Here is a 20,304-nt window from a genome sequence, read left to right as displayed (position 1 = left end):
CTTGTTCGGTCTGCGCGCAGACTAAGTCCGGTAACTCCCCTCCTGCCGGCCGTCTCAGGCCGCTTCCCATTCCCTCTCGACCGTGGTCTCACATCGCCTTAGATTTTGTCACCGGACTGCCTTCGTCAGCGGGGAAGACTGTTATTCTTACGGTTGTCGACAGGTTCTCTAAGGCGGCTCATTTTATTCCCCTTGCTAAGCTTCCTTCTGCTAAAGAGACGGCACAAATCATCATCGAGAATGTTTTCAGAATTCATGGCCTTCCGTCAGACGTCGTTTCGGACAGAGGTCCGCAATTCACGTCTCAATTTTGGAGGGAGTTTTGCCGTTTGATTGGGGCTTCCGTCAGTCTCTCTTCCGGCTTTCACCCCCAGTCTAACGGTCAAGCAGAACGGGCCAATCAGACTATTGGTCGCATCTTACGCAGTCTTTCTTTTCGCAACCCTGCGTCTTGGTCAGAACAGCTCCCCTGGGCAGAATACGCCCACAACTCGCTTCCTTCGTCTGCGACCGGGCTATCTCCTTTTCAGAGTAGCCTCGGGTACCAGCCTCCGCTGTTCTCATCTCAGTTCGCCGAGTCCAGCGTCCCCTCCGCTCAGGCTTTTGTCCAACGTTGCGAGCGCACCTGGAAGAGGGTCAGGTCTGCACTTTGCCGTTATAGGGCGCAGACTGTGAGGGCTGCTAATAAGCGTAGAACTAAGAGTCCTAGATATTGTCGCGGTCAGAGAGTTTGGCTCTCCACTCAGAACCTTCCCCTTAAGACAGCTTCTCGCAAGTTGACCCCGCGGTTCATTGGTCCGTTCCGTATTTCCCAGATCATTAATCCTGTCGCAGTTCGACTTCTTCTTCCGCGATATCTTCGTCGCGTCCACCCGGTCTTCCATGTCTCCTGTGTCAAGCCCGTTCTTCGCGCCCCCGCTCGTCTTCCCCCCCCCCCCCCCCATCCTTGTCGAGGGCGCACCCATCTACAGGGTCCGTAGGATTTTGGACATGCGTCCTCGGGGCCGTGGTCATCAGTACCTAGTAGATTGGGAGGGGTACGGTCCTGAGGAGAGGAGTTGGGTTCCCTCTCGGGACGTGCTGGACCGTGCGCTGATCGATGATTTCCTCCGTTGCCGCCAGGTTTCCTCCTCGAGTGCGCCAGGAGGCGCTCGGTGAGTGGGGGGGTACTGTCATGTATTGTCAGGTTGTGTCTTGTTTCTGTCCTTTCCCTTCACCCTGTCTCCCTCTGCTGGTCGTTATTAGGTTACCTTTTCTCCCCCTCTTTCCCCCCAGCTGTTCCTTGTCTCCTCCTAACTACCTCGTTCACCCCTTTTCCCACCTGTTCCCTTTTTCCCTCTGATTAGGTCTCTATATCTCTCTCTGTTCCTGCTTCTGTCTTTGTCGGATTCTTGTTTGTGTTATTCATGCCTGAACCAGACTATCGTCATGTTTGCTGCTACCTTGTCCTGTCCTGTCGGAATCTGCCGGTCCATCTGAGCCTACGTATGTTTTGTTATTAAAGAAGCTCTGTTTACGTTAATTCGCTTTTGGGTCCTCATTCACGCACCGTAACATCTTTAGTCAAAGTTCTATGACCTATTTTACATGCACAGCTGCAGACTGTGAATGCTTCTCTTCTAGTGTTGAGGTTGAGAGCTTCAGAGAAACTCACTATTTCAACGTGTAGACTATCGTCTCACGTCTTTTGGTATCAATGGTTGATTATTCAGGGTTCAGCTCTCGGCCATTTTATACGCCAGTTGTAACCCGGCAATGTACGGGTCTCACCATTTTCATGGTGAGAGGTGTAGCCACCGCTCCATGCTGTCTGGTCTTGTAGTTTTAACCATTTGTAACGTTCAGTACGTTCTGTACTTTGGCTGTCCTGTATGTTAATTCTTAGTGAGTCCTTTTAAGCACCCTGGCAAAATGCTGACGTGAACTCTGAGCTCACTTGGGCATGACTCCTGACTAGTTTATATGAAAAACAATTATCTAATTAGAAAACTAAAATCACAGTTCTATCTTTAAAAAAAAAAATACTCTCATACCTAATAATTTACTTTATACAACACTTAGATGTAAACTTGACAGAATGCGTGTCCTTCCTAAGTTAGTTACTTTGTCATACCATCCTTAATGACATCACAAAATAATAAACAATGACAGGATTATTCTTTACATCCCCCCAAACCATTCTTAATAACATTCCTGTCTTATGAATATTGTTCCAAAGGTCATTTTCTTGGAGAAAAGGTTTTTGGCGGCAAGAGTCTCTCTGTAACAAAGAAATTTCAGTCTTCCAATACTGCAAGGAAGAGAAAGTTCTCGCTAAATTTCTGTCCCAGTGTTGCGGTGTCAAGACTGGCACAGCCCCCACCCCGTTGTCTTGGCTGTGTGTTTAGGGTCTTTGTCCTGTTTGGAAGATGAACCGCCCCAGTCTGAGGTCCTGAGCGCTCTGGAGCAGGTTTTCATCAAGGATCTTTCTGTACTTTGCGCCGTTCATCTTTTCCTCGATCCTGGCTAGTCACCCTGCCGCTGGAAACATCCCCAAAGCATGACGCTGTCACCACCATGCTTCACCGTAGGGATGGTGCCCGGTTTCCCCACAGCATGATGCTGTCACCACCATGCTTCACTGTAGGGATGCTATTGGCCAGGTGATGAGCGGTGCCAGGTTTCCTCCAGACGTGACGCTTGAAATGAAGGACAAAGAGTTCAATCTTGGTTTCATCAGACCAGAGAATCTTGTTTTTGTCATGATCAGAGTCCTTTTAGGTGCCTTTTGGTAAACTCCAAGCGGGCTCTCATGTGGCTTTTACAGAGGAGTGGCTTCTGTCTGGCCACTCTACCATAAAGGCCTGATTTGGTGGAGTGCTGCGGAGATGTTTGTTCTTCTGGAAGGTTCTCCACAAAGGGAACTCAGGAGCTCTGTCAGCGTGACCATTGGGTTTTTGGTCACATCCCTGACCAAGGCCCTTCTCCCCGGCTCGGGTGCTGAGCCTATGCAGCTGGGAGGTATCCGCATCTCGACTAAAGAGAGGGAACGGAGAATCACCAACCGCCTCTGTCTCTATTGCGGTTCCGCTGGTCATTTTGTCACTTCATGTCCAGTAAAAGCCAGAGCTCATCAGTAAGCGGAGGGCTACTGGTGAGCGCTACTACTCCTGTCTCTCCTTCAAGATCCTGCACTACCTTGTCGGTCCATCTACGCTGGACCGGTTCGTCAGCTTCCTGCAGTGCCTTAATAGACTCTGGGGCGGAGGGCTGTTTTATGGACGAGACCTGGGCTCGGGAACATGACATTCCTCTCAGACAGTTAAGGGAGCCCACGGCCTTGTTCGCCTTGGATGGTAGTCCTCTCCCCAGGATTCAGCGTGAGACGCTACCTTTAACCCTCACTGTCTCTGGTAATCATAGCGAAACCATTTCTTTTTTGATTTTTCGTTCACCTTTTACACCTGTTGTTTTGGGCCATCCCTGGCTAGTTTGTCATAATCCTTCTATTAATTGGTCTAGTAATTCTATCCTCTCCTGGAACGTCTCTTGTCATGTGAAATGTTTAATGTCTGCTATCCCTCCTGTTTCCTCTGTCTCTTCTTCACAGGAGGAGCCTGGTGATTTGACAGGGGTGCCGGAGGAATATCACGATCTGCGCACGGTGTTCAGTCGGTCCAGGGCCACCTCTCTTCCTCCACACCGGTCGTATGATTGTAGTATTGATCTCCTTCCGGGAACCACTCACCCCCGGGGTAGACTATACTCTCTGTCGGCTCCCGAACGTAAGGCTCTCGAAGATTATTTGTCTGTAGCTCTTGACGCCGGTACCATAGTCCCCTCCTCCTCTCCCGCCGGAGCGGGGTTTTTTTTTGTCAAGAAGAAGGACGGGTCTCTGCGCCCCTGCATAGATTATCGAGGGCTGAATGACATAACAGTGAAGAATCGTTATCCGCTTCCTCTTATGTCTTCAGCCTTCGAGATCCTGCAGGGAGCCAGGTTTTTCACTAAGTTGGACCTTCGTAACGCTTACCATCTCGTGCGCATCAGGGAGGGGGACGAGTGGAAGACGGCATTTAACACTCCGTTAGGGCACTTTGAATACCGGGTTCTTCCTTTCGGCCTCGCTAACGCTCCAGCTGTCTTTCAGGCATTAGTCAATGACGTCCTGAGAGACATGCTGAACATCTTTGTTTTCGTTTACCTTGACGATATCCTGATTTTTTCACCGTCACTCCAGATTCATGTTCAGCACGTTCGACGTGTCCTCCAGCGCCTTTTAGAGAATTGTCTTTTTGTGAAGGCTGAGAAGTGCACTTTTCATGCCTCCTCCGTCACATTTCTCGGTTCTGTTATTTCCGCTGAAGGCATTAAGATGGATCCCGCTAAGGTCCAGGCTGTCATTGATTGGCCCGTCCCTAAGTCACGCGTCGAGCTGCAGCGCTTTCTCGGCTTCGCGAACTTCTATCGTCGTTTCATCCGTAATTTCGGTCAGGTGGCAGCTCCTCTCACAGCCCTTACTTCTGTCAAGACGTGCTTTAAGTGGTCCGTTTCCGCCCAGGGAGCTTTTGATCTCCTCAAGAATCGTTTTACATCCGCTCCTATCCTTGTTACACCTGACGTCTCTAGACAGTTCGTGGTCGAGGTTGACGCGTCAGAGGTGGGCGTGGGAGCCATTCTTTCTCAGCGCTCCCTCTCTGACGACAAGGTCCACCCTTGCGCGTATTTTTCTCATCGCCTGTCGCCGTCGGAACGTAACTATGATGTGGGAAACCGCGAACTGCTCGCCATCCGCTTAGCCCTAGGCGAATGGCGACAGTGGTTGGAGGGGGCGACCGTTCCTTTTGTCGTTTGGACTGACCATAGGAACCTTGAGTACATCCGTTCTGCCAAATGACTTAATGCGCGTCAGGCGCGCTGGGCGCTGTTTTTCGCTCGTTTCGAGTTCGTGATTTCTTATCGTCCGGGCTCTAAGAACACCAAGCCTGATGCTTTATCTCGTCTCTTCAGTTCTTCAGTAGCCTCCACTGACCCCGAGGGGATTCTCCCTGAGGGGCGTGTTGTCGGGTTGACTGTCTGGGGAATTGAGAGGCAGGTAAAGCAAGCACTCACTCAAACTCCGTCGCCGCGCGCTTGTCCCAGGAACCTTCTTTTCGTTCCCGTTCCTACTCGTCTGGCCGTTCTTCAGTGGGCTCACTCTGCCAAGTTAGCCGGCCACCCTGGCGTTCGGGGTACGCTTGCTTCCATTCGCCAGCGTTTTTGGTGGCCCACCCGGGAGCATGACACGCGTCGCTTCGTGGCTGCTTGTTCGGTCTGCGCGCAGACTAAGTCCGGTAACTCCCCTCCTGCCGGCCGTCTCAGGCCGCTTCCCATTCCCTCTCGACCGTGGTCTCACATCGCCTTAGATTTTGTCACCGGACTGCCTTCGTCAGCGGGGAAGACTGTTATTCTTACGGTTGTCGACAGGTTCTCTAAGGCGGCTCATTTTATTCCCCTTGCTAAGCTTCCTTCTGCTAAAGAGACGGCACAAATCATCATCGAGAATGTTTTCAGAATTCATGGCCTTCCGTCAGACGTCGTTTCGGACAGAGGTCCGCAATTCACGTCTCAATTTTGGAGGGAGTTTTGCCGTTTGATTGGGGCTTCCGTCAGTCTCTCTTCCGGCTTTCACCCCCAGTCTAACGGTCAAGCAGAACGGGCCAATCAGACTATTGGTCGCATCTTACGCAGTCTTTCTTTTCGCAACCCTGCGTCTTGGTCAGAACAGCTCCCCTGGGCAGAATACGCCCACAACTCGCTTCCTTCGTCTGCGACCGGGCTATCTCCTTTTCAGAGTAGCCTCGGGTACCAGCCTCCGCTGTTCTCATCTCAGTTCGCCGAGTCCAGCGTCCCCTCCGCTCAGGCTTTTGTCCAACGTTGCGAGCGCACCTGGAAGAGGGTCAGGTCTGCACTTTGCCGTTATAGGGCGCAGACTGTGAGGGCTGCTAATAAGCGTAGAACTAAGAGTCCTAGATATTGTCGCGGTCAGAGAGTTTGGCTCTCCACTCAGAACCTTCCCCTTAAGACAGCTTCTCGCAAGTTGACCCCGCGGTTCATTGGTCCGTTCCGTATTTCCCAGATCATTAATCCTGTCGCAGTTCGACTTCTTCTTCCGCGATATCTTCGTCGCGTCCACCCGGTCTTCCATGTCTCCTGTGTCAAGCCCGTTCTTCGCGCCCCCGCTCGTCTTCCCCCCCCCCCCCCCCATCCTTGTCGAGGGCGCACCCATCTACAGGGTCCGTAGGATTTTGGACATGCGTCCTCGGGGCCGTGGTCATCAGTACCTAGTAGATTGGGAGGGGTACGGTCCTGAGGAGAGGAGTTGGGTTCCCTCTCGGGACGTGCTGGACCGTGCGCTGATCGATGATTTCCTCCGTTGCCGCCAGGTTTCCTCCTCGAGTGCGCCAGGAGGCGCTCGGTGAGTGGGGGGGTACTGTCATGTATTGTCAGGTTGTGTCTTGTTTCTGTCCTTTCCCTTCACCCTGTCTCCCTCTGCTGGTCGTTATTAGGTTACCTTTTCTCCCCCTCTTTCCCCCCAGCTGTTCCTTGTCTCCTCCTAACTACCTCGTTCACCCCTTTTCCCACCTGTTCCCTTTTTCCCTCTGATTAGGTCTCTATATCTCTCTCTGTTCCTGCTTCTGTCTTTGTCGGATTCTTGTTTGTGTTATTCATGCCTGAACCAGACTATCGTCATGTTTGCTGCTACCTTGTCCTGTCCTGTCGGAATCTGCCGGTCCATCTGAGCCTACGTATGTTTTGTTATTAAAGAAGCTCTGTTTACGTTAATTCGCTTTTGGGTCCTCATTCACGCACCGTAACATCTTTAGTCAAAGTTCTATGACCTATTTTACATGCACAGCTGCAGACTGTGAATGCTTCTCTTCTAGTGTTGAGGTTGAGAGCTTCAGAGAAACTCACTATTTCAACGTGTAGACTATCGTCTCACGTCTTTTGGTATCAATGGTTGATTATTCAGGGTTCAGCTCTCGGCCATTTTATACGCCAGTTGTAACCCGGCAATGTACGGGTCTCACCATTTTCATGGTGAGAGGTGTAGCCACCGCTCCATGCTGTCTGGTCTTGTAGTTTTAACCATTTGTAACGTTCAGTACGTTCTGTACTTTGGCTGTCCTGTATGTTAATTCTTAGTGAGTCCTTTTAAGCACCCTGGCAAAATGCTGACGTGAACTCTGAGCTCACTTGAGCATGACTCCTGACTAGTTTATATGAAAAACAATTATCTAATTAGAAAACTAAAATCACAGTTCTATCTTTAAAAAAAAAAATACTCTCATACCTAATAATTTACTTTATACAACACTTAGATGTAAACTTGACAGAATGCGTGTCCTTCCTAAGTTAGTTACTTTGTCATACCATCCTTAATGACATCACAAAATAATAAACAATGACAGGATTATTCTTTACATCCCCCCAAACCATTCTTAATAACATTCCTGTCTTATGAATATTGTTCCAAAGGTCATTTTCTTGGAGAAAAGGTTTTTGGCGGCAAGAGTCTCTCTGTAACAAAGAAATTTCAGTCTTCCAATACTGCAAGGAAGAGAAAGTTCTCGCTAAATTTCTGTCCCAGTGTTGCGGTGTCAAGACTGGCACAGCCCCCACCCCGTTGTCTTGGCTGTGTGTTTAGGGTCTTTGTCCTGTTTGGAAGATGAACCGCCCCAGTCTGAGGTCCTGAGCGCTCTGGAGCAGGTTTTCATCAAGGATCTTTCTGTACTTTGCGCCGTTCATCTTTTCCTCGATCCTGGCTAGTCACCCTGCCGCTGGAAACATCCCCAAAGCATGACGCTGTCACCACCATGCTTCATCGTAGGGATGGTGCCCGGTTTCCCCACAGCATGATGCTGTCACCACCATGCTTCACTGTAGGGATGCTATTGGCCAGGTGATGAGCGGTGCCAGGTTTCCTCCAGACGTGACGCTTGAAATGAAGGACAAAGAGTTCAATCTTGGTTTCATCAGACCAGAGAATCTTGTTTTTGTCATGATCAGAGTCCTTTTAGGTGCCTTTTGGTAAACTCCAAGCGGGCTCTCATGTGGCTTTTACAGAGGAGTGGCTTCTGTCTGGCCACTCTACCATAAAGGCCTGATTTGGTGGAGTGCTGCGGAGATGTTTGTTCTTCTGGAAGGTTCTCCACAAAGGGAACTCAGGAGCTCTGTCAGCGTGACCATTGGGTTTTTGGTCACATCCCTGACCAAGGCCCTTCTCCCCAATTGCTCAGTTTGACCGGGCGGCCAGCTCTAGGAAGAGTCTTAGTGGATCCAAACTTCTTCCATTTAAGAATGATGGAGGCCACTGTGTTCTTGGGGACCTTCAATGCTGCAGACATTTTTTTGGTACCATTCCCCAGATTTGTGCCTCGTCACAATCCTGTCTCGGAGCTCTACGGACAATTCCTTCGACCTCATGGCTTGGTTTTTTCTCTGACGTGCACTGTGAACTGTGGGACCTTTTATATAGACAGGTGTGTACCTTTCCAAATCATGTCTAATCAAATTGAATGTACGACAGGTGGACTCCAATCAAGTTGTAGAAACATCTCAAGCATGATCAATGAAAACAGGATGCACCTGAGCTCAATTTCTAGTCTCATAGCAAAGGGTCTGAATACTTATGTAAATAAGGTATTTCTGTAGTTTTCACTTTGTCATTATGGGGTATTGTGATGTCATTATGGGGTATTGTGATGTCATTATGGGGTATTGTTTGTAGATAGATGTGGATTTGTTGTTGTATTTAATCCATTTTAGAATAAGGCTGTAACGTAACAAAATGTTGTAGGCCCTCATCTGTGAAGGGCTGTGGCCCTCATCTGTGTAGGGCTGTGGCACTTACAGTATCTACTATATGAAGTGGGAGAGGCTATAAGGGCACTCCTGACCTGTAAAACGAGTAAACAACATCTGCCTTAACTAATCCCTAACCTACATTTTAACCAGTTCTGAAATTAAATATTATTTTGAATGTCAGGAGCGTCCGTATAGCCTTTTCTGTATGAAGAACACGTGGGCAGCTAGCCTTCACAGTACCAACCATGTGCAAGTAGTACTTCAATGACATAAGTGTTTCATTCAACATGATCCTAGTATTATTTCCTTTCTGACAAAGCCACAGCATCATATTATTGTTTACTCCTGGTAGGTCACTTCCTGTTGCCCTATGACATAAAAACAGTGTTCTATTCAACAACTCCAATAGTTTATTTTCTGATATTAGGATATTGTACTCTGATCCTTTGTTGCAGAACAACACGGATTGCATCATGTGTTGTTGTTTACTGTTTCTTCCTGGTAGGTCACTTCCTGTTGACGTACCTCCTGATTGGCCTGCTAAAGCGGAGCGCTCCGGCCCGCATCGTCGTGGTTTCTTCCCTGGCTCATAACTTTGGCTGGATCCGCTTCCATGACCTCCTCAGCCAGGGCAGCTACAACAGCGGCCTCGCATACTGCCAGAGCAAGCTGGCCAACGTCCTGTTTGCTAGGGAGCTGGCCCGCAGACTCAAAGGTAGGGTGGGGGAGGGAGGGGGGGGGGGGGGGGAGGGGAAGAGAGGGAGGGAGGGAGGGAGGGGAAGAGGGGGAGGGAGGGGAAGAGGGAGGGGGGAGGAAGGGGGAGGGAGGGAGGGAGGGGAAGAGCGAGAGGGAGGGAGGGAGGGAGGGAGGGGAAGAGAGCGAGAGGGAGAGAGAGAGAGAGAGAGAGAGAGAGAGAGGGAGGGAGGGGAAGAGCGAGAGGAAGGGAGGGGAAGAGCGAGAGGGAGGAAGGGAGGGGAAGAGCGAGAGGGAGGAAGGGAGGGGAAGAGCGAGAGGGAGGAAGGAAGGGGAAGAGCGAGAGGGAGGAAGGAAGGGGAAGAGCGAGAGGGAGGAAGGAAGGGGAAGAGCGAGAGGGAGGAAGGAAGGGGAAGAGCGGGAGGGAGGGAGGGGAAGAGTGAGAGGGAGGGAGGGAGGGAGGGGAAGAGCGAGAGGGAGGAAGGGAGGGGAAGAGTGAGCGAGAGAGAGGGAGGGGAATAGCGAGAGAGAGGGAGGGAGGAGAAGAGCGAGCGAGAGGGAGGGAGGGAGGGGAAGAGCGAGAGGGAGGGAGGGAGGGGAAGAGCGAGAGGGAGGAAGGGAGGGGAAGAGCGAGAGGGAGGAAGGAAGGGGAAGAGCGAGAGGGAGGAAGGAAGGGGAAGAGCGAGAGGGAGGGAGGAAGGGGAAGAGCGGGAGGGAGGGAGGGAGGGAGGGGAAGAGCGAGCGGGAGGGAGGGGAAGAGCGAGCGGAGAGGGAGGGAGGGAGGGGAAGAGCGAGAGGGAGGAAGGGAGGGGAAGAGCGAGCGAGAGGGAGGGAGGGGAAGAGCGAGAGAGAGGAAGGGAGGAGAAGAGCGAGCGAGAGGGAGGGGAAGAGCGAGAGGGAGGGAGGGAGGGGAAGAGCGAGAGGGAGGGAGGGAGGGAGGGGAAGAGCGAGAGGAAGGGAGGGGAAGAGCGAGAGGGAGGAAGGGAGGGGAAGAGCGAGAGGGAGGAAGGAAGGGGAAGAGCGAGAGGGAGGAAGGAAGGGGAAGAGCGAGAGGGAGGGAGGACGGGGAAGAGCGAGAGGGAGGGAGGGAGGGAGGGGAAGAGCGAGCGGGAGGGAGGGGAAGAGCGAGCGGGAGGGAGGGAGGGAGGGGAAGAGCGAGAGGAAGGGAGGGGAAGAGCGAGAGGAAGGGAGGGGAAGAGCGAGAGGGAGGATGGGAGGGGAAGAGCGAGAGGGAGGAAGGGAGGGGAAGAGCGAGAGGGAGGGAGGAAGGGGAAGAGCGAGAGGGAGGGAGGGAGGGGAAGAGCGGGAGGGAGGGAGGGGAAGAGTGAGAGGGAGGGAGGGAGGGAGGGGAAGAGCGAGAGGGAGGAAGGGAGGGGAAGAGTGAGTGAGAGAGAGGGAGGGGAATAGCGAGAGAGAGGGAGGGAGGAGAAGAGCGAGCGAGAGGGAGGGAGGGAGGGGAAGAGCGAGAGGGAGGGAGGGAGGGGAAGAGCGAGAGGGAGGGAGGGAGGGGAAGAGCGAGAGGGAGGAAGGGAGGGGAAGAGCGAGAGGGAGGAAGGAAGGGGAAGAGCGAGAGGGAGGAAGGAAGGGGAAGAGCGAGAGGGAGGGAGGAAGGGGAAGAGCGGGAGGGAGGGAGGGAGGGAGGGGAAGAGCGAGCGGGAGGGAGGGGAAGAGCGAGCGGAGAGTGAGCGAAGAGTGAGAGGGAGGGAGGGAGGGGAAGAGCGAGAGGGAGGAAGGGAGGGGAAGAGCGAGCGAGAGGGAGGGAGGGGAAGAGCGAGAGAGAGGAAGGGAGGAGAAGAGCGAGCGAGAGGGAGGGGAAGAGCGAGAGGGAGGGAGGGAGGGGAAGAGCGAGAGGGAGGGAGGGAGGGAGGGGAAGAGCGAGAGGAAGGGAGGGGAAGAGCGAGAGGGAGGAAGGGAGGGGAAGAGCGAGAGGGAGGAAGGAAGGGGAAGAGCGAGAGGGAGGAAGGAAGGGGAAGAGCGAGAGGGAGGGAGGACGGGGAAGAGCGAGAGGGAGGGAGGGAGGGAGGGGAAGAGCGAGCGGGAGGGAGGGGAAGAGCGAGCGGGAGGGAGGGAGGGAGGGGAAGAGCGAGAGGAAGGGAGGGGAAGAGCGAGAGGAAGGGAGGGGAAGAGCGAGAGGGAGGATGGGAGGGGAAGAGCGAGAGGGAGGGAGGGAGGGGAAGAGTGAGAGGGAGGGAGGGAGGGGAAGAGTGAGAGGGAGGGAGGGAGGGGAAGAGGGAGCGAGAGGGAGGGAGGGAGGGGAAGAGGGAGCGGGAGGGGAAGAGGGAGCGAGAGGGAGGGAGGGGAAGAGGGAGCGAGAGGGAGGAAGGGAGGGGAAGAGCGAGAGGGAGGAAGGAAGGGGAAGAGTGAGAGGGAGGGAGGGAGGGGAAGAGCGAACGAGAGGGAGGGAGGGGAAGAGCGAGAGGGAGGGGAAGAGCGAGCGGGAGGGAGGGGAAGAGCGAGTGAGCGGGAGGGAGGGAGGGAGGGGAAGAGCGAGCGAGAGGGAGGGAGGGAGGGAGGGGAAGAGCGAGTGAGCGGGAGGGAGGGAGGGAGGGGAAGAGCGAGAGGGAGGGAAGGGGAGAGAGCGGGAGGAAGGGAGGGGAAGAGAGAGCGAGGGGGAGAGCGAGGAGGGGAGCGAGGAGGGGGAGGGAGGGGAAGAGGGAGGGAGGGAAGGGGTTAGAGAGGGAGGGAAGGGGAGGGAGGGAGAGAATTGCAACCTGCCACATGGATTTATGAACACACAAAATAAACTGAGGAATAGTGGCCATGCACATAGATTTTCAATGAGAAAACGCACCCAAAAGACATGATCAGAAAGGCAAAACCATATTTATGAAGGTACATGCTACAGTGCATTTGGAAAGTTTTCCCACATTTTGCAACGTTACAGCCTTATTCTAAAATGGATTAAATGTATTGGCTCAATACCTCACAATGACACAATACCTCACATTGACACAATACCCTACAATGACTCAATACCCCACAATGACACAATACCTCACAATGACACAATACCCTACAATGACACAATACCTCACAATGACAAAATACCTCACAATGACAAAATGAAAACAGGTTTTTATAAAAACAAAAATACCTTATTTACACAAGTATTCAGACCCTTTGCTATGAGACTCGAAATTTGAGCTCAGGTGCATCCTGTTTCCATTGATCATCCTTGAGATGTTTCTACAACTTGATTGGAGTCCACCTGTGGTAAATTCAATTGATTGGACATGATTTGGAAAGGCACACACCTGTCTATATAAGGTCCCACAGTTGACAGTGAAGGGTACCAAAACATTTCTGCAGATGGTAGAGTGGCCAGACGGAAGCCAATCCTCAGTTAAAGGCTGATGAAACAAAGATTGAGCTCTCTGGCCAGAATGCCAAGCATCACATCTGGAAGAAACCAGGCACCATCCCTACAGTGAAGCATGGTGGTGGCAGCATCATGCTGTGGGGATGTTTTTCTGCGGAAGGGACTGGGAGACTAGTCAGGATCGAGGGAAAGATGAAAGGAGCAAAGTAGAGAGAGATCCTTGATGAAAACTTGTATCAGAGCGCTCAAGATTTCACCTTCCAACAGGACAACAACCTTAAGCTCACAGCCAAGACAACACAGGAGTGGGTTCAGGACAAGTCTCTGAATGTCCTTGAGTGGCCCAGCCAGAGCCCGGACTTGAACCCGATCAAACATCTCTGGAGAGATCGGAAAATAGCTGTGCATCAACGCTCCCCATCCAACCTGACAGAGCTTGAGAAGGTCTGCAAAGAAGAATGGGAGAAACTTCCCAAATACAGGTGTGCCAAGCTCGTAGCGTCATACCCAAGAAGACTCAAGGCTGTAATCGCTGCCAAAGGTACTTCAACAAAGTCCTGAGTAAAGGGTCTGAATACTTATGTAAATGTTATATTTCTTTTTTTTAATGCATTTGCAGAAATGTCTAAACCTGTTTTCTGCTTTATGGGAAATTGTTGTTCTCAATACAATACTATTTTAGAATAAGGCTGTAAAGGAACAAAATGTGGAAAAAGTGAAGGGGTCTGAACGCTTAATAAAAATGGAAATGCAACATGCAACAATCACAAAGATTTTACTGAGTTACATTTCATATAAGGAAATCAGTCAATTTAATTAAATTCATTTCGTCCTAATCTATGGGATTTCACATGACTGGGCAGGGGCGCAGCCATAGGTGGGCCTGGGTGGGCATAGGCCCACCCACTGTGGAGCCAGGCCCAGCCAATCGGAATGCGTTTTTCCCACAAAAAGGCTTTATTACAGACAGAAATACTCCTCAGTTTCATCAGCTGTCCAGGTGGCTGGTCTCAGACGATCCCACAGGTGAAGAAGCCAAATGTGGAGGTCCTAGGCTGGCGTGGTTACACCTGGTCTGCGGTTGTGAGGCCGGTTGGACGTACTGCCAAATTCTCTAAAACAACGTTAATTTCGCTAATGTTAAATTCTCTGGCATTGGCTGCAGTCAGCATGCCAATTGCACGCTCCCTCAACTTGAGACATTTGTGACACAAAACTGCACATTTTAAAGTGGCCTTTTATTGTCCCCAGCACAAGGTGCACCTGTGTAATGATCATGCTGTTGAGTCATATTCTTTATATGCCACACCTGTCAGGTGGCTGGACTTTCTTGGCAAAGGATAAATGCTCACTAACAGGGACGTAAACACATTTGTGCACAAAATTTGAGCGAAATACGTTTTTTTTGTGCGTATGGAATATTTTCTGGGGTCTTTTATTTCAGCTCATGAAACATGCGACCAACACTTTTTTTTTTACATTTCACATTTTTGTTCAGTTACCAATGTGTCTCAGGGGTTTGGGGATCAAGCAAAAAGCCTGACAGTAGCATGGTAACTGAATCCTCTCTTCTTCTCTCTCTCCAGATTCCAGTGTGACAGTGAACTCTGTCCACCCGGGGTCGGTGTGTTCAGACCTGGTACGCCACTCCACCATCATGTCTCTGCTGTTCTCTCTGTTCTCCTTGTTCCTGAAGAGCCCTCGAGACGGGGCCCAGACATCCATCTACTGCGCTGTGGCAGAGGAGCTGCACTCTCTCACCGGGAAACACTTCAGGTGAGATTACAGTATGAAGTTTTGACCCCTCCACCCTCTGTGTTTTATGATGGAACTGGGATTCCAATGGCTCAGTGGGTTATAGTGCTGAGTGATTTTAGTGTTTTTTGAGATCGTTTCGGTTTGATCTATGAAAAAAAAATTATCACTGTTTTCAGTTTTGGATAATAAAAAAATGCCTTTTGTAGTTAATTACCACATTTTCTGCGCGTAACTATGTAGAATATTGGCCTGTTTGAAACTACATTGCGCATTTCAGGCGTGATCTGATTCATCTCTAGAGAAACTGTGCATTGAGCTCACAGAAAAAACCCTAACGAAATGCGATCCAAATACTTGAATCGATGGCGTTGGCCAAATAGTTGTTTAAAAAACGAAAAATAACACATTTCGGATAATCGCTCAGCACTAGGTGTTGTATGTTAGAACAAGGTGCTAAGGGTTGTGGGTTAGAACAAGGTGCTGAGGGTTAGAACAAGGTGCTGAGGGTTAGAACAAGGTGCTGAGGGTTAGAACAAGGTGCTGAGGGTTAGAACAAGGTGCTGAGGGTTAGAACAAGGTGCTGAGGGTTAGAACAAGGTGCTGAGGGTTAGAACAAGGTGCTGTGGGTTAGAACAAGGTGCTGAGGGTTGTGGGTTAGAACAAGGTGCTGAGGGTTGTGGGTTAGAACAAGGTGCTGAGGGTTGTGGGTTAGAACATGGTGCTGTGGGTTAGAACAAGGTGATGTGGGTTAGAACAAGGTGCTGAGGGTTAGAACAAGGTGCTGAGAGTTAGAACAAGGTGCTGAGGGTTAGAACAAGGTGCTGAGGGTTAGAACAAGGTGCTGAGGGTTGTGGGCTAGAACAAGGTGCTGAGGGTTGGGGGTTAGAACAAGGTGCTGAGGATTGGGGGTTAGAACAAGGTGCTGAGGATTGGGGGTTAGAACAAGGTGCTGAGGATTGGGGGTTAGAACAAGGTGCTCAGGGTTAGAACAAGGTGCTGGGGATTGGGGGTTAGAACAAGGTGCTGAGGGTTGGGGGTTAGAACAAGGTGCTGAGGGTTAGAACAAGGTGCTGAGGATTGGGGGTTAGAACAAGGTGCTCAGGGTTGTGGGTTAGAACATGGTGCTGTGGGTTAGAACAAGGTGATGTGGGTTAGAACAAGGTGCTGAGGGTTAGAACAAGGTGCTGAGAGTTAGAACAAGGTGCTGAGGGTTAGAACAAGGTGCTGAGGGTTAGAACAAGGTGCTGAGGATTGTGGGTTAGAACAAGGTGCTGAGGATTGTGGGTTAGAACAAGGTGCTGAGGATTGTGGGTTAGAACAAGGTGCTGAGGATTGTGGGTTAGAACAAGGTGCTGAGGATTGTGGGTTAGAACAAGGTGCTGAGGATTGTGGGTTAGAACAAGGTGCTGAGGATTGTGGGTTAGAACAAGGTGCTGAGGATTGTGGGTTAGAACAAGGTGCTGAGGATTGTGGGTTAGAACAAGGTGCTGAGGATTGTGGGTTAGAACAAGGTGCTGAGGATTGTGGGTTAGAACAAGGTGCTGAGGATTGTGGGTTAGAACAAGGTGCTGAGGATTGTGGGTTAGAACAAGGTGCTGAGGATTGTGGGTTAGAACAAGGTGCTGAGGATTGTGGGTTAGAACAAGGTGCTGAGGGTTGGGGGTTAGAACAAGGTGCTGAGGGTTGGGGGTTAGAACAAGGTGCTGAGGATTGTGGGTTAGAAAAAGGTGCTGAGGATTGTGGGTTAGAACAAGGTGCTGAGGATTGTGGGTTAGAACAAGGTGCTGAGGATTGTGGGTTAGAACAAGGTGCTGAGGATTGTGGGTTAGAACAAGGTGCTGAGGATTGTGGGTTAGAACAAGGTGCTGAGGATTGTGGGTTAGAACAAGGTGCTGAGGATTGTGGGTTAGAACAAGGTGCTGAGGATTGTGGGTTAGAACAAGGTGCTGAGGGTTGGGGGTTAGAACAAGGTGCTGAGGATTGTGGGTTAGAACAAGGTGCTGAGGATTGGGGGTTAGAACAAGGTGCTGAGGATTGTGGGTTAGAACAAGGTGCTGAGGGTTGGGGGTTAGAACCAGGTGCTGAGGGTTAGAACAAGGTGCTGAGGATTGTGGGTTAGAACAAGGTGCTGAGGATTGTGGGTTAGAACAAGGTGCTGAGGATTGTGGGTTAGAACAAGGTGCTGAGGATTGTGGGTTAGAACAAGGTGCTGAGGGTTGGGGGTTAGAACAAGGTGCTGAGGGTTGGGGGTTAGAACAAGGTGCTGAGGATTGTGGGTTAGAAAAAGGTGCTGAGGATTGTGGGTTAGAACAAGGTGCTGAGGATTGTGGGTTAGAACAAGGTGCTGAGGATTGTGGGTTAGAACAAGGTGCTGAGGATTGTGGGTTAGAACAAGGTGCTGAGGATTGTGGGTTAGAACAAGGTGCTGAGGATTGTGGGTTAGAACAAGGTGCTGAGGATTGTGGGTTAGAACAAGGTGCTGAGGATTGTGGGTTAGAACAAGGTGCTGAGGGTTGGGGGTTAGAACAAGGTGCTGAGGATTGTGGGTTAGAACAAGGTGCTGAGGATTGGGGGTTAGAACAAGGTGCTGAGGATTGTGGGTTAGAACAAGGTGCTGAGGGTTGGGGGTTAGAACCAGGTGCTGAGGGTTAGAACAAGGTGCTGAGGATTGTGGGTTAGAACAAGGTGCTGAGGATTGTGGGTTAGAACAAGGTGCTGAGGATTGTGGGTTAGAACAAGGTGCTGAGGATTGTGGGTTAGAACAAGGTGCTGAGGATTGTGGGTTAGAACAAGGTGCTGAGGATTGTGGGTTAGAACAAGGTGCTGAGGATTGTGGGTTAGAACAAGGTGCTGAGGATTGTGGGTTAGAACAAGGTGCTGAGGATTGTGGGTTAGAACAAGGTGCTGAGGATTGTGGGTTAGAACAAGGTCCCACTTCGGCCACTTAATACATACTCTGTCCATTCTGCCAGTTCTGTGAGTCACTATGGAGTAAACACCTGCTAGATGACCAAATTATTTATTAGAAACATTCTACTTTCATTTGACGACAGAATAAATCAAAAGGGAAGCACTGATCATGCAGATAACTAAAGTCCTCTTCCTCCCGCTCACACTCTCTCTCTCAGTGACTGTGCCCCGGCCTTCGTGGCACCCCAGGGGAGGAAGGAGGAGACAGCCAAGAAGCTGTGGGACGCCAGCAGTGAGCTCCTGGGCATCGTCTGGGACGACTGATCTGAACCACCCTGTTAACACTATCCACAGCTTGCATCGCCAAGTGCACACTATTCCCTTTTATAATTCACTACTTCTGACCAGGACCCACAACCTTGTTCCCTGTCTCAATTGCTTCCGCATAGGAAAGAGCCGGCTAGTAGACGAAATTAGGGCCCACGGGGCTCTGGTCAAAAAGTAGTGAACTATAGATTAGCGCTGACACTATATATAAGGTGCCATAGGTGACGCAACTAGGCTCTCTGTTCTCAAATCATTATAATTTCATGACATTAATTAACCTCAAAACTACAGTTATCCCAACGGGACTTGAGGAATTGGGTAGGAACCATAGAGGTTGAAAGACGGCGTAATGGCACAGAGATGAGTCCTCTATGGTAGTAACTGTAAAATGAGTCCTCTATCTATCTCTATGGTTGTAACTGTAAGGTGAAATGCATTACTGTACTGTGAAGGGTCTAGTCAGGGCATAACCAGGTCTAGCCAGGACATAACCAGGTCTAGTCAGGACATAACCAGGTCTAGTCAGGACATAACCAGGTCTAGCCAGGACATAACCAGGTCTAGCCAGGACATAACAAGGTCTAGTCAGGGTATATTACAAACCGTTTGTTTTGTATCTTATTATATTACAAACCATGTAGATTCAGCGTTATGTTTGGTTGCTTTTAAGCTGGCCTTTTCTAAACCATTGCAAGCTGTTATTTACCCTCCTGTTTGTTTGTTCCATTTCTTTCCCCCTCAGCATTCACCACATGTTAAACTGCCAAGATTGTCTTTTTTATACAAATGTGAAACATGCCTTTTTCTACATTTTAGGGTTGGAAGATTCCTGAAATTATGAAGGAACAGAAAGGAAATCTGGGAATCCTCCAACCAGGAATTCTGGAATTTGGGGAAATTTTTCAGAAATGTGCAACCCAACTACATAGCAGTCATGTCAGGAGTTGAATGTTTACATCTACTGTAAATAAAGATTAAATGTTACTAGCTACTATTCCTAATATCGGTTTGTTTAGTAACACAAACATGTGTAATGAGGAACGATTCAAATACCTCACACTCTTTAATTACCTCTCTGGCTTCCAACATGGCCACTATAAGACAGACAGTAGCCCTCTGGGCTTCCAACATGGCCATAAGGGTCTTTAATCTGAGTTTTTGATCGTCAGCCTAAATAAATTCAAAATGGTGCATTTATCCTCCGTGTGCGGAGATTACTTTTCATTTAAACATTTCACTCCTTGTAAATGCCAAACAAATGACACGGAAGTACAAGGAGAGAAATGTTAGCCCAAAACAGGTCTGGATTTCAGGCTAGGAAATAGCTCCTTGGGGATAGCTAGTGGCAGGTCAAGCTGATAATCAGTCGCCTGTAACACGTCAAAGACAGGCAGACATCTTGTGATAAAAAAAAAAACACAGATACTCATAGGATTTGATACATCCTCCCTCGTCTTCTTCAACCTCTATTGGGATCGGTGTCCCTAAACCGGGACAGTTGTTGCTCAACATGCGATAATGTGACTAGAATGACGTTGTAAACAACGGCCAATTCCGGGACATAGACATGTCTTATTCGGGCAAAAAGCTTAAATTCTTGTTAATCTAACTCCAGTTTACAGTAGCTATTAAAACATAGTGCACAACAAGAAAACACTTTAACCACAGCAACTGGTTTGATACATTCACCTCTGAAGGTAAATCATGTATTTACATTTAGTAATCTTGCTCTGATTTGTCATCCTGAGGGTCCCCGGCTGGGATTAAAAATAAATATATAAATTAAATATAGGACAAAACACACATCACGACAAGAGAGACCGAAGACAACAAGGCAGCAACACATGACAACACAGCATGGTAGCAACACAACATGACAACAACATGGTAGCAACACAACATGGTACAAACATTATTGGGCACAGACAACAGCACAAAGGACAAGAAGGTAGAGACAACAATACATCACGCAAAGCAGCCACAACTGTCAGTACGAGGGTCCATGATTGAGTCTTTGAATGAGGAGATTGAGATAGATGTTGTAGTACTTGGTCCCCTTCTTGATTCTGCTCCGGTAGCTCTCCTGTTTCTCCTGCGCCTTGTCCATGGTCAGTCTCACCTTGATTGATAACAGGAATAAATGACAAGAGTGTGTAAAGCTCTCATCAAGGTGGCTACTTTGAAGAATATAAAATATATTGTGATTTGTTTAACACATTTTTGGTTACTACATGATTCCATATGTGTTATTTCATATTGTTGATGTTTTCACTATTATTCTACAATGTAGAAAATAGTAAAAAAAAAAAAAAAAAAACTTGAATGAGTAGGTGTTCTAGAACCCTGGAATGAGTAGGTGTTCTAGAACCCTGGAATGAGTAGGTGTGTCCAAACTTTTGACTGGTACTGTATATTCACATAACCAAATAATTGACTAAAACACACAATAAAGGTCTATAGTAGCCTCA

The 20,304-nt window shown here is 49.7% G+C and overlaps 1 protein-coding gene across 1 annotated transcript in view; it reads left to right on the top strand.

Moving 5' to 3' along the window:
* The window catches only part of LOC110498290 (retinol dehydrogenase 12), a 28,655-nt gene extending 9,832 nt beyond the window's left edge, over nucleotides 1-18,823 (top strand). Inside the window, exons 5-7 of the mRNA XM_036955365.2 lie at nucleotides 9,335-9,544; nucleotides 14,428-14,617; nucleotides 17,728-18,823. Of these exons, the coding sequence (XP_036811260.2) occupies nucleotides 9,335-9,544; nucleotides 14,428-14,617; nucleotides 17,728-17,833 (506 nt within the window). The 3' untranslated portion in view covers nucleotides 17,834-18,823. The remainder of the gene's footprint in view (nucleotides 1-9,334; nucleotides 9,545-14,427; nucleotides 14,618-17,727) is intronic.
* Nucleotides 18,824-20,304: the final 1,481 nt, after the last annotated feature.

This window comes from Oncorhynchus mykiss, chromosome 19 (genome assembly GCF_057628025.1).
Source record: "Oncorhynchus mykiss isolate SJ-2025 chromosome 19, ASM5762802v1, whole genome shotgun sequence".
Lineage (NCBI taxonomy): Eukaryota > Metazoa > Chordata > Actinopteri > Salmoniformes > Salmonidae > Oncorhynchus > Oncorhynchus mykiss.
Note: the sequence above shows the minus strand (reverse complement) of the source record. Positions and strands in the feature narration are given on the sequence as shown.